The 15,062-nt window shown below is 29.4% G+C and overlaps 1 protein-coding gene across 1 annotated transcript in view; it reads left to right on the top strand.

The window, feature by feature from the left end:
- The window catches only part of LOC142317424 (dyslexia-associated protein KIAA0319-like protein), a 153,909-nt gene extending 139,198 nt beyond the window's left edge, over window positions 1-14,711 (top strand). The window contains exons 18-19 of the mRNA XM_075353979.1: window positions 104-278; window positions 6,229-14,711. Coding sequence (XP_075210094.1) covers window positions 104-258 — 155 coding nt within the window. The 3' untranslated portion in view covers window positions 259-278; window positions 6,229-14,711. The remainder of the gene's footprint in view (window positions 1-103; window positions 279-6,228) is intronic.
- Window positions 14,712-15,062: the final 351 nt, after the last annotated feature.

The following is a 15,062-nucleotide window of genomic DNA, read 5'->3' as shown; positions in this document are numbered from 1 at the left end:
GCATGATCGGATGTTAAAAAAAAAAAAACAGCCCTCGTATAATTTGTTGTATAAGCTAACAGAATATTTCTTAGTTATTAATAATAAATGTGGTGTTTTTCAGTACCAGTCGGTAAAATAGTTCTTTCTGAAAGCGATTCTGATTCTGATGTTTTATTTGAGAGTCGGAAAGGCAACAGATTTATTAATGGCGATATGAAAAATGGAATCAAGCCGATTCGTAATGGGTTTAAGTCAGAACGCAACGTAAAAACTTGAAAAATTGCAGATATCTCTTTGTAAGTATTCATCTTTTGGTATTGGGATCAGAGAGAATATTTTTAGTATTAAATTTTTTATTATATTTCATTTTTAATTAATAACATATTTGTTATTTATAATAATTAAAAACATTTACTAATTTTTATGTGATATATAGAATTTTTTATGTGGTTCTTGTATTTTTGTAGTTTTATTTATTTTTTTGTTTTAATATAAACTTGTTTATTTTAACTTATCTGTTATTTTGTGTGTTTTTTATTTGTGTATGTGTGTGTGTGTGTGTGTGTGTGTGTGTGTGTGTGTGTGTGTGTGTGTGTGTGTGTGTGTGTGTGTGTGTGTGTGTGTGTGTGTGTGTGTGTGTGTGTGTGTGTGTGTGTGTGTGTGTGTGTGTGTGTGTGTGTGTGTGTGTTTGCACAGACTTATATATGTAATTTTTAATTTAGCATAATTAAGTGTACATAGTTCTTTTTATTATGATGAATTATTTATTTTATAGGTATTATATGTATATGATATGTTAATTAGTTTAACTGACTTATCGCACATAAAAAGATATTGTTATTATATAACAAAAAATGATTTACATATGTCTTCAAAATTCTACAATTGCTCATTGCACAAAAATTATTATAATGATGTTATCAAATTAAGAGTTGTTGACAACTATAATATTTATAGTTTGTTTGTCTATATATAAAGAATAGCCTGATATATGTAAGTATTATAAATGTACTTACATGGTCCTGTTTATATATAGTTGCACTTTTTATGATGATTTTTTTTTTACTATATTTAATGTGTATGAAATGATTTTAGCTTTTGTTTTTTTGGGTGTTTTAATATTATTCTGGGTTAAGATTAAAATTACAATGTTGCTGTGGTATCAAAACAATTTTTATATAAATTATTTCTTTCTGCTTTATATATTGATTTAAAAAATATTTATGCAAAATTGTAATCTTTTTATATTGGTTGGGAAAAACTTTTCTTCATATTTTAATACAAAAGTTAAATAAGTTTTTTTAAATATTTCAGATGAAGTTAATTCTGTTAAACCAAATATATGCTATTTGACGTAAATGGCTAAATCTTTAGCCATTCTTTGAGGTAAAATCATTATCCCGTCACTGTACAATTTGTGCGTTTTCTGGATGAAGAACTATGTATTAAGTGATTTTAAACAGGCTTCTTTTGTTGCCAGCTTTATACCATTAAAAGAGTTCTGCAGAGACCAAAACAAATGATAATCTGGCAGTCCCAAGATCAGACTATATGATGAATGCATCAAAACTTACCGACCAAGGTCTTTCAAATTTTGACAGGTTACCAAAGATGCCTATGGTTATCATGATGGAAGGTGAACCTTTCCTATTTATACAGTTCTGGTCACTTTATTTCTATTGCTTGGGGTAATTTTTTCATTCGTTGACAGAAGAGGTTAGAATCAATTGTTTGACCGTGTGGCAGCAGCTCATAGCGAACATCCTTTCTGATCCTAACAAGTACAGTTCTTACAAAAAAGTGATCTTTTTTGTAACAATTCTGGCTTTTCCAGAGCTTTACCTTACTTCAACTGTGATATTTTCTGTACATTATTGTACACAACCCATTTTTTATTCCTCTAATGAGCTGTTTAAAAAATGGTTCAATTCGTTCTGTTTCAACAACAATTCACAGATAGAAGTTCACACAGTCACAAAACATAGTATTTCTTTGTATTCAGCCCTCTCCAAATTATTATAACTGTTTTCCAATTGATATTTTAGTTTGTTATTTATGTCACAACTGCTAGTGCCAATCTTGCTGAATTTTTTCCATGATTTTTGGACTTTTTCAGTCATTGGCCAACCAAAGTGAAGTACATCATTGGTATATCGAATTTTCCAGATTATAAATGTTTAAACCAACTTTCTGCAATGTGTATTGATACCGCATTATGTCCATAAACATCACAAATTTTTTTACCTGCCTGAGTAGCAGTCCTCGCTTTTTTGTAATAAAATTACAAAATGAATGTAATTTCTTATTTTTTTCTCTTATTTTCACATCACAATTACTTTCAAATAAATAAACTGCCGTAATAATCATAACTTTTCTAAACATTGATATGTCACCTTTCAAAGGCACACAGATTTGATTTAATATAACTAGAGTTATTATGCCATCATAAAGCTGTTTATCAAAGAATATCAAGAAAGTTTTTTCCCAACCTCAATATAAATAAATATATGATGATTATTTTAAAATCTATATTCATATGAAAGTGGAGATTACTACTCTATGACTATCTTATAAAGTTTATAAATTAATTATTATAATATTTATTTTTTTAATGATTTAAATAATATGTTAATATTAGACTAAATGTTAATATCATTACTAAATATTACCCTTTCTATTCTCAGTAATTTAATTTTATTTTAATTTTTCATAGTTGTATTAGTTTGATACCTTTAGTGTATTTATATGAGCTTTAATAATTTTTTAACATTTATTTAAGTGCACTCGATTAATTAATAAAACAATTTCTTGTTTTATTTATTATTTACTAATAAATTATAATCTTAAGAAGAAAATCTTAATAATTGTAAGGTAATACATAAATTGTTAAATTTTAACTATCCTTTTTGCATTTAATTAAAAAAAATAAGTTGTCATTTCAATTTTGCTGTAGGTCCGTTTTCTTTTTTTGTAAAAATAGTTTTTATATTTTGTTGTATTTAAGATACCTTTTAATTTGTTGTACATTTCTTTTGATGTAATATTTCCTCCCCTTTTTTTAATAGCTGTAGACTAGAGCAAAAAGCTCACCGGGTTGGTTTAGTGGTGAACTCGTCATTGCAAATCAGCCGATTTCGAAGTTGAGAGTTCTGTGGTTCAAATCCTAGTAAAGACAGTTGTTACTTTTATATGGATTTGAATGCTAGATCGTGTATACCGGTGTTCTTTTGTGGTTGGGCTTCAATTAACCATACGTCTCAGGAATTGTCAATCTGAGACTGTACCGGACTATACTACTTTTACATTCATTCATACATATCATTCTCATTCATCTTCTGAAGTAATACCTTACAGTGGTTTAAGAAGCTAAATAGAAAAAAAGAGAGACTAGAGCAAAAAAAATTTAATATCAAAAAATACATTCTTTGAAATTTTGTGTTAAATTGTAGCACTAAATATTTCTTCACATTCACTGTTTCCTCATTATCAGTGTATTAACCCTTGCTGTTGAATTATTTTTTTTATTTTAAAATCACTTTGTATACTGCTTATCAACATTTATATATATATATCTTGGAATATAAAATATTTGAAAAACCTGAAAAACACGACCTTGTGCTAGCATGTGGTGTGCACGGGAGATGAAAAAGCACTAGATTAGTGCTGTCCATACTGAAATCTCACTTGTACATGGTTGAGCGTATTTGTAGATTTTATACATTTATGCTGGCAATTCATGTTAACTAATTTTCTAATCTTTTAATTAGATAAAAATAATTTATTTCTTCGTTTTATGAAAAAGAAAGACCTTAAGTTTGTGGTTTTAACTTAGAAAAAGTCTGTGTTAAATTTATGTGCAATAAATCCACAATTTATTCTGTATATCAGTAATTGATTTAGACTTTTTTTATTCTACTTTTCTATCGGTTAGATACTGTTTATTTTCATCTGAATTCATTTATTATCTGACTTGTTTATGACATGAAAATTACTTTTTACGTAGATTCCTTGGAACATTTTAAAATAGATCTGACAAACAAAGTATATCTAGGCTATTTGTGTTTGAAATACATAATGAAATAACACATTGTATATTTTAATGTTTTTATTTAGATGATTAATAAAATTAAAATTATTTATGTAGCATACATTTTATTATAAAGGAAATGAATAATCGCCAAAAGGTATTAATTTAAAATGAAACTAAAAGTATCGATATATAATTGAATCAATTATTGCAGAAACAAGACATGTTACAAAAAACACTTTTTCGAGGAAATGTGCACAAAACTTGGTGGTGATATAAAAAGCTATGTTTATGTATTTCATAAAATTATTTGTGGTAAATTGGTATTTTTGAGTTGTTATAACTGCTATTTATATTGATAATTATTTGTTTGACAGTTTAAGTTTAATTTAACCTTTTCCCATCACAATGATCCGCGCTTGATTAGCGCTCCGCAAAAATATGTTGGTATCTGATTGCCTTCCTTCATAGTCTTATGCTACCCTCTTGTGAATAATATTTCAAAAAATTACAGTATATTAAAGAGATTTACCGGATTCTGACAAAAAAAAAGAAAAACGTTACGATTGGATATTTTTTATGCCTGTAACAACAAAAAAATTGAAACAGTACAAAAATTACAATTATTTAATTGCAGATTTTTTTCACATTTCTACCACGTTTTTCATTAGCAAAATTTTTTTTTTGCTTTGTGTTTATGAATCGTAGTTTGCTGATTTTAAAAATAATACTTTCAAGCAAATCGGTTGAAAATTGGGCAAAATATGATGAAAAACCCGTGTCATAAATCACAGATTAGTAACATATGTTAGTATAAGTGAAAGTAGATTCAGAAAAGTACATTTTATAAAAATCCACACCATTGAAAAAGGTATTCAGATTGACAAAACCATTTTTACTGTATACTGTTATTCATTACGAATTGTTATGTGTTACATGTTTACCGATATCATTTGTCAGAAAAGATATTTATAGACCTCAAATAAAAGTGACGTATTTATGACCACAAATTCCTCCTTTTTTTGTGTGTGCCGTATATTATAACTTATTATGCGTTTCAATACATCGATATGTTGCTACTAAGATAAGCTATTTTTGTAAATAATAAATAAATCCATAATCGTCATAGCAATTATAATACACAAGTCACACGCACACACACACAAGCACATTTCTGAGAAAAAAAAGGTCATAATCTTTCTAGTCTAAATAAAACATTTTACATTGTATAAACGTCGTTCAAATTGTGTAATAAAACTGATTCCTTTGTGAATATAAAACAAAATAACCGACTTGGATGCCATATAAAATGGTTTTGTAATAGCGTTTTAAAACTGACGCCGTACATAACCAGTTCCAAGGCTAAATGATCTGAAAAGGTTAAATCAGGTTCACATATGTTGTTTTTGCAATAAAAATGATTTTTAGGAAATGAGATATATGAACTTTTTTTTTTTTAATGAAAACATCCATTTATAATAAAAAGTAGTAATAAAAAAGTAATATTGCTAGAAAAAGTAGTATAATTTAAAAAAAGTCTTTTTGGCTTACTGTTGTGGTCACTAGCATTAATAATTAATCTCGGTCACCATCATCTAAATCTGCTTTAACTGCAACATTGGACCATTCAAAAATCCATTGTAGAAATTGACATAGGCCGTTGTCATTACTTTACCTTGTTTCTTTTTATCATATTCAAGGTGCATGTAGCAACTTATTTTGAAAGGCACCCTGCTGCTGTATGGAACACCTCTTCCACTGCTTTCAACAGAAAAGGTTTGCTTTTTATAGTCGTGTGGGCACCATGCTTTAATTGATATTATTTTTGAACTTTATTAGTTTCACTGAAAATCTCTACCTTTAAAACTTGCTCGTACTATTAAATTCGTGTACTGATCAATGGTTTAAATTCTGTCGGATCATCTCAGTAATCTGATGATGATGCACCCAAAATCCCTATCGCAAGGCAAGTATGAGTGCCCTCTTATAGGGGATATAACGAGCTATTTTGTCAAAAGTAGAGTTAAGATTATCAGAAATCGCAAAACTGTATGATTTTTATTCTGTTCAGGACATCTGTCATTGAACAGCAATATTTTTTTAATAGATGTAGACGGTTCATTTTTAAAATAATCCAACAGAAATGTGCAAACTTTGTGAGGTATTTTATTTCCTTCACCTTCATCATAAATATAAAATATTGCCTTATTTGTTTTTAGATTGTGAACTGAAAATACACACAACCGTAGCTGCGTTAGGTAAAATATCCTTTGTACTGGAATAAGAGGTAGGGGTTGGTTTTGCATATAATCAAAACGCAAAACTGCAGTGTCATTATCTTCTCTTGTTCTGATGGTATTTGATAGTTGCATAGATTTGTGTTTGTGAACTATCATTTCTGGCATTGTCATTTAAAATTTGAACTTTTAGTTTCACAACTAGACTCTCACACATACTATTAACATCAACTTATAACTGACCAAAAGTATATGAAAAGTTTTCTTTAAAATATTGACTGTAAAAAGGTATTTGATAATGCTACAACATTCTGGGTGAATTTTTAAAAACATTTCGTACATTATAGTAATATTTATTCGGGCATCTAAGTAACGCTTAGATTTCCCACCGTAATGTGTTCTTTTCACTTCCAAAGAATTAATATGGTCATGGATTTTAACATATATGTTCCCTGGTGCAGCATTTGCACTTCTGATTGTAAGAACAGGTCGTGACCTTTTTTTTTCTAAAGAATTAAAAAAAATGTTATAGCACTCACCATATCATTATCAGTTACATTTTTAAAGCAATTTAATTTGTATTTATTAATTTCAATTTACAAGGCTGTCCAGTTTTTCTTTCTGGAATACACTTATTACTGTAACTAAAATGAACCAAACCTTTTACTTTTGAGGATCTTATGATATTTCTTTTATATTTATCATCATTCACAACACCACGTTTTTTTTTAATGATCGGTTCACTATCAGATTCATTTGAACATATCTTGATTTATTTTTTATAATTTAATCAATATTCTGTTTTTAAAATGTTTATATGCTGAATAAAAATCTTTTATTCAGGTAAAATAATGTGTAACCAATATCTAACAATATTTGAACATAAGTGGAGTAATAAAATAAAGTTTTTGATCACTATTGCAAATGATATTATAAATAACAACAACTTAAACACTGTAAAATGTATATCACGATCTGATAAAAGCACACTTAGAACCAAAATGTGGAGGTTATATAACAGGTTTCAAATCTATTCTGATTCCATAGCTGATGAATAATGTTGCCAACCGTACAGAACAAAATAGTATATAACATAGAAACAACCCATGTGTGGCACATGAGTTCTCTGCACTAAATTTAATATTCCCTACTTCTACATTACATTATGTGTAGTTATACATGTGTTATTTCTGCATTAAACAAAGAGTTTATCCTGTGCAACCAAAATATGAAAAAAAGAACACTGCATGACAAAAAATGACATGTGTTGTTTCTGCAATAAACAATTCAGTTATAAAATAAAACATAATTGTCCAATCAATATCTACTGAAATGCAAATAATTTATAAAAAAAAAGCCCTATTTATTTTAAATCTATACTCTTTCAAAAGTAATGAAGCTCATGCAAATTAAAAATTCTGCAAAAAAAAAGAGCTACTTTAATTTAACTATGAACAAACTTATTTTATTTTTTTTTTGTCATATCATTGAAGCCAAGCCGGACCACTTGGGTATTACTCAGCTCCAGTGGTGCATAGTTCTGTCAGAATCTTATACTACATATACTCCTCTCCTCAATCCTCAGTCATCTTCTATTTCCTTGATTGTCTTCATCTTTATTATCTTCTCAATCATTTTGTGATGACATAACCAATTTCTTTCACCACGCAACCTGCCCCCTATAATATTTTCTGGTGCGACTACACTGATTTGAACAAAGACCTTCTCTCTAAATTCATCCCACTTTGGACACTTAAAAATTGCTCAGCTGTGTCAATGGCTGTACAGTATAAACATACATCGGCTCGTCTGCTTTTCCTTTTAAACAAAAAGTCGTTAAAACTTCTAGATAGGAACTGTGTCAACTCAAAGGACAACTCGTCGTGTTTTTTTGTTAACCCAAGACCTAACATCAGGTATGACTCTTCTGGTTTACTAACCTACCTCGGCCCTGGACCATCTCAATTGCCACTTTTCTATCAATTCATTTCTCACTTTGCTTTTTGTTCTCTTTGGCTCTTTCGTCTTTTTTTTCTACCAACAGCTTCAACGGCGGTAAAGAAGCTATTACTAATATAATTTTCGTTGACACAGTCCTGTTTGCAGATGCAACACCAATAGCCGGTCTTCTCTTAGTCTTAGGAACATTGACAGAGGAGGGGATTTCCTTGTAATGAATGAAGCACTTTGCCTGGGTCATTTATTATACAGGGTTATCATAAAATAATAGTGCAGTTTTGAACATGGTTTAAATTAAAACAGAATTACTTACAGTTTATGTTTTTTATTTTTCAAATTTGTCGTCTCTATGGTTTTTTACATAATTAATAAATTTCAATCTGTGCGCCCTTAGTCGCCCAACAAATGTCCAAACGATACTCAACTTCTCTCCAAACATTAGTTAACATTTCTTCGTTAATGTTTTGTCATTGCTTCATTAATCCTGTTTTTTAAGCGGTTTAGGTCACAAATTTTTTGTGTATAAACAACGCTTTTGATGTACCCCCACAAGAAAAAATCGCAAGTTGTCAGGCCTGGACTCCTTGGAGGCCAAAGTACGGGTCCTTGCCAGCCTATCCATCGATCTCCAGATTTTTTGTTCAAGCGTCCGTGACCGACGCATTAAAGTGCGGGGGAGCACCATCTTGTTGGAAATTAAATCGATGAATGTTTTCGAGTTCATCCGGCTGAGGAAAGCAATAATCGGTTAACACATCAAGATACGCAACTCCATTAATTGTTTTTTCAGCAAAGAAGAAAAGCCCTATTACACGATTTTTCATCACGCCACACCAAATATTAACTTTAGGCGAACGCGTTGTTTCTCGATAATTGCGTGTGGGTTTTCAGAGCCCCATATTCGTGAATTGTGTCTGTTAACGCATCCATTCATGTGGAATGTAGCTTCGTTTGTAAAAATTATATCGTCTAAAAATGATTCGTTTTCACTTATTCTGTACGACATTTCAACAGCGAAATCGTAACGTTTTACACCATCATCGGGTTTCAATTCCTGCAGTATCTGGATTTTATAAGTGTGTAATTTCAGTTTTTTATGTAAAACTTTGTGAACTGTTGATTTTGGAATACCTAATTCGACGCTTTGACGGGGGATGGACTTCCCAGGACTTCTAATTGCCAATCGTCTAATTAGTTCAACCGTTTCGTCTGATACGCTTGGTCTGCCGGTTGATTTCTGTTTCTTAACCGATCCGGTTTCTTTGAATTGTTTGAACCAACGTGTTATGTTATTTTTGTCTGGCGGATCTCATCCGAATTCATGTCGAAAAGCACGTTGAACTAAAATTACGGATTTTAATTCAGCCATCAATAAACACACTCTGCTTTGTCTTTATCCGAGAACATAGTAACTCACTAAACTCACCGCAACAACAATACAAGAACTGATATTGTGGTTACAACTGTGATAAACAAACTTTTGGGATGGAGGCTTTCAGGGATACCAATGTAACATTTGGAAATTTCCCTACATTCCTCCTATGAATTACTGAAACCGCACCATTCTTTTATGATAACCCTGCATTGAAATCCAGAAAAAAAAATAAAAACCTGATAAAAAACTTTGTTATGAAAAGAGTCCTCAACCAATTAACTATTCATAGATTAACTTGTCGAATGTCAAACATTAAACATGGCAATTTTGATATTTAACTTATTCACCCACTTGATAAATAAGTGTACCAAGTGAAAAAAAAAAACAAAAAAAAAAACATTTGTACTGTAATGTACAAAAAGGAAATTGGGATAAAAAAAACAAAATGAAGTGACTTTGCCGTAAACTGAATGAATTTTTAAACTATTTATTGATATACAGATTTCAACCTATTCTATATATTTCTAATAGATTAAGAAAATGAAGTAAAGTCGCGATTTAGTCGCAATCTGGTATTGTAAATCTGGTGTGTATTCAAATAAAAACAACTAAACAGCGGCAAAGAAGCATCGGGTGCCCTAAAATGCCATGTTTTTTTTTTGTTTTTTTTTTGGTGGAAACACTTTACTGCACAAATGGCACAAAATATAAATCTTGTGTTAATATTGGGACACCCATTATTATAGATAACAAAGGCAAAGTAACAGCATCTCTAAAAGTTCAGTAAAAATTAAACCACAGTTCCAAAAATCAAAATCAAATTGTGGACGTGAACGTAATCATGATAATATTTCCATGAAAATATTGCTAGGAAAAAAACAGAAAGTTTAGTATGTACTTATGTGGTCTCTCTCATACCATAATGCCAATACTTTTAAGCTAAATGATAGTTTTGTTAAATATATTCATAAAAAAGTTATTTTTTTTTTTTTACTATTTGTATAAATTTTCCTTTTTTCCTTTTAGATACTGTTGAATTAAATATGATGCAGTACTGAAATAAATAAGGTGTTTTTTTTTTTAATTTCACCGTATTTTAGAAATAAAAAAATCATTTAAATTATATATATGTCTTGAACAATTTTTATTTATTAGTATTATAAATATTTTTATATCCAGTAACCAAATATACATAAACGTTTCTATATTTTTCTCATAGACTACGTTTGCAGTTTCTTAAATTGATTCCTCCCTCATCTGTGTTTAAAAATAATTATTTTTCTGTATTACTTTAAAATTATAATTATTGTTATTCATTAAATAAAAATTTTACTTTTTGATTTAATTATTATTTTTGTAGTATTTTAAGTTAATTTTAATTTTCTCTTAATATTGCGTATTATTTTTTTTATTATTAAGGTTTTCATTGTATTATTCATGGGTTTCCCCGAATAATTATTAGAATAAAAATAGAAATTTTTTTTTTATTAATAAGTGTAACATTACAATGTTATATAATTTTTATTTAGCGTTAGAAACATATTATTTTACTGTAATTATTATCAGAAAATTGTGGTCTGTATGTTTAACCTAGTCATTTATTGTATACACACATGTACATACAAGTTGTGTCTATTGATATGTTTTGGCACGGTTCTGTACTTATAAGGTTCTTTTTCACATCAATGTATATAAATGGTATGTGCACTATAATTTTGAAGTGAATCATTTCTCGAGCTGCCTGCATGGAGTGTCACCCCATTTTCTTACCATCAATTCAGCTGTACAAGACACTGATTGTCAAAAAAAACACTTTTAGTGATGAGACTTCTCATTGTTGAAATAATTTATCCATGTCAGTTAAACAGCGATTGCTGTATAATTGTTCCAACCTGTGCAACTTATAATCGTACAACAGAAGAAAGGGAGCAGAATATCATTTTTCCTCTAAGTATATAATTATTTATGGTTTTTCATTATTCTTGTGTTTAATTTTAGTGTGCTGTAAATAAACAATGTCGGTTCTTTCCCCAGATAGGGTGGGAACCTGTCTCAACTAGTCTTAATAAAAAAATATCGGTTAAAATGAATAAAAAAGACGTAATTGAAATTTGATCTCTGTTATATATTCACAGCATTTGTAATTGATTCGTTGTTTGATTATAATGAGCCCCTGTGTCAGCTATTGTCTGGGTTGTTATAAAAGGGTGGGGGGGAAACTCTGTACTGGACTTTGTTTACATTACTTGGTTAGCAATCAATTTTTATACAATAATGCTTTTTCCGGTAATTAGATTAATATATTATGATATAGTAGCAAATAGTCTTTACAGTATAGAAAAATAAAGTATGTCTTCTTTTAGAAAATATTTGGTAAAAACTCTGTTTTCTTCTACAATGTCTACAAGGTAAATAGATGTAAAATTAAAGCTTAGCACATGAGAAACAAACTTTTTTCTTCTTCTGGTAATTTATGTAGTATAACTTGTAATTTCACCTGTTTTCATATTGCTCAATAAACATGATGATTAAAAATATCTTTCAATACAATTCAGCAATTATCTTGGAAGAAATTTTCAATTTTTTCCTTTGTTTCATGAGAAACAGAATAAAATGGGATTTTTAGAAATAACTTAGATTTTTACTTAAAAATACCCAACAATCTTTCATTATTTTTTGTTTTTTGTTTTAGTAGCGCTGTATAGTGTACAGTTGTAGATTTTTGCCTCCTTGTTATTCTGTGGTTTGTAGATAATGGGTGAGAAAATGTTTCTTGTACCTCTTTAAGTGGGCAGTTTAAAAATATCACAGTTTTTATTTACACCGGCAGAAATTAACAAATAATTTTTACTTTCTGTACAAGTACCTCAAATAAAAACTTTCTGTTGCATATTGTATTTACTCGTGTATAATCCACCCTTGTATAAGATGCGCACCTGAAAAATACAGTACATTGATAAATACTTTCCATAAATATATGGAACACTCTTGCACCAGGTTTGTAGCGTGAGTGGTAGCATCTCAGTGTTTCACCCAGAGGTCCTGGGTTTGAATCCCGGCCAGGCATGGCATTTTTCACACACGCTACAAAACACTCATCTCATCCTCTGTGGAAAGAATTGCTCGATTGTAGACCCAGAGGTTAAACAAAAAAAAAAAAAAAAAAATTGAAATACATGTAGGCTGGCAGGCACATCTAAAACAAAAAAAGAACAAGAGTCTATTGTAGCAACATCATATTATAATCAAAGAGAAACAAGTTAAAACACTAATATGATAAATCTGAAGAAGACTACATAATGGTTTTTTAATCTTCATCGCCGGGTGAATCTCCAGTATTAGAAAAGGTGTAATCATCTTAGTCGTCTAATATGAGAGAGTCATTAGTTTCATCTAGGCTATTAAAAATGCAGCATTTCTTGGAGGTCTTTACGGCCAACCAAATCACCTGAAGTAAGATTCTGTGAAGCCAAGATCCATTTGTAAATTAATTTCAAACTCGGCTTTTTCAGTCTTTTGTAGAAATCGTTTCATAGACTATAGCTGCCATTTACTCTGAATAGAAATGTTTCAAATGGGCTTTGAAAGCCGATTAATACAAATATCATGTGGTTGAAGTAATAATGACATCATTCCAGTAGGAATACAACTTCTACTGTTAAAAGGACATGATTTTATTACCATTTATATAACTGAAATTTTAAAAGAACATACATTTTTAACCTCAAATGACACATGTTATGAAGAAAAGCATGATTAATCAATTTATGATTAGTTCGATACATTCACGAATTAATGAAAATGATAGGTATAAAAATAGAATAATTTAACTGTACTTACCTGTCCTTGAAGAACACAGTGTTTCAAAGTAGTGGGACACCATCTTTAACTGTTTTATTTATAGCTATTAGTAGCACAGTGATTCATAAAAGACTATCTTGTCATCACTCCACTCATCAAAAGCAGTGTGAAGAACAGTTCTGCTATCTGCGCATCAAAGTATTTATTATTTCAAAATAAGGGAACGTTTAAAATACTAGTTCTTTTAAAAGGACACTAAGTCTTAATTACTAACCCATCGGGTTGGTCTAGTGGTGAATGCGTCTTCCCAAATCAGCTGATTTGGAAGTCGAAAGTTCTAGCATTCAAGTCCTAGTAAAGTCAGTTATTTTTACACGGATTTGAATACGAGTTTGTGGATACCGATGTTCTTTGGTGGTTAGGTTTCAATTAATCACACATCTCGGGTAAGGTTGAACTAAGACTGTACAAGACTACACTTCATTTACACTCATACATATAATCCTTTGAAGTATTATCTGAATGGTAATTACTGGAAGGTAAACAGGAAAAAGAGAGAAAGGTCTTAACGACTACAGTAACATATCAATTTTTAGGACTCAGTATGGTATATACATCCGTACTTTTAAAAGGATTGTAGGTTTTAGGACGTTATAAGTTTTTTACGTTGTTTTAGTTTAAATTTTAGTTATTTGGTAGTAGTAATAAATTCACTTATATCAAACTATTTTAAGTTAATAATATTAGAGGAAAAGGCAGATATAGAAAATAATTTAAATTATTATTTGATAGAAGATTAATTACTGGATAAAGAAAAACCCAGTTAGGAATCTTTGCTAGAAATGTCAATAGACACTGCTCTAACACACACATATACACGCACACAAACACCACAAAATGTAATAATTGATGCATAAAAATATTTGTAAAGTAATGTAATATTAAATTTTAATTTGTGCCTATTTTAGATGTCTAGCTGTAAAGTTTTGTATAAAAATAACTAAAATATTGTGAACATATAGTTGTTAATATAATATACGTGTGTATCAAATGTCATAGCCTAATTATTGTTACCACTAATATTATATAATAATTACATATGAATTACTTAATTAGACTGTTAAGCATTACTATTATTGAAATTATTTAAAATGAAATTTTCAAATATTCTGTATAGGTTATTGTAAATAATTCTTAAAAATTGTTGGATTTATAATTTATCTAATTAAAATTATTCGAAATTATTAAATCTTAATTTTTATACGTACTGAATTGTTATTTATGTAATATTTAATTCTTATATGTTTTTCAAATTTTTAATTATTTTAAATTCAAGGGCTTTATTTTTTATGTTTTAGCTTTACTCTTAATTTTAAGATAATAATTATAAAAATAAAGCTGTCCATTTTTAGTAAATCGGTGAATTTATTTTGTTATACACATTTTACTGTTCTCCTTCTCATAACCAATATTATATTGGTAGGCTCGGAATTTTGAACGCTAGAGAGAGGCATTTATAAAAAGATAGGTTAGTCTTATAAAAAGTAGATAATTCTGATCACAGTTTGATGCATCTGGTTTTCTTACATATGAGGCTCGGCTGCAAATTTTGAACACTAGCGTGCTACATGGAGACAAAAGGTACTATCGAGTTGGGCAGGGCAGTACATGATAGTTAAAA

The sequence above is a fragment of the Lycorma delicatula genome, chromosome 1 (assembly GCF_047948215.1).
Source record: "Lycorma delicatula isolate Av1 chromosome 1, ASM4794821v1, whole genome shotgun sequence".
NCBI lineage: Eukaryota > Metazoa > Arthropoda > Insecta > Hemiptera > Fulgoridae > Lycorma > Lycorma delicatula.
Note: the sequence above shows the minus strand (reverse complement) of the source record. Positions and strands in the feature narration are given on the sequence as shown.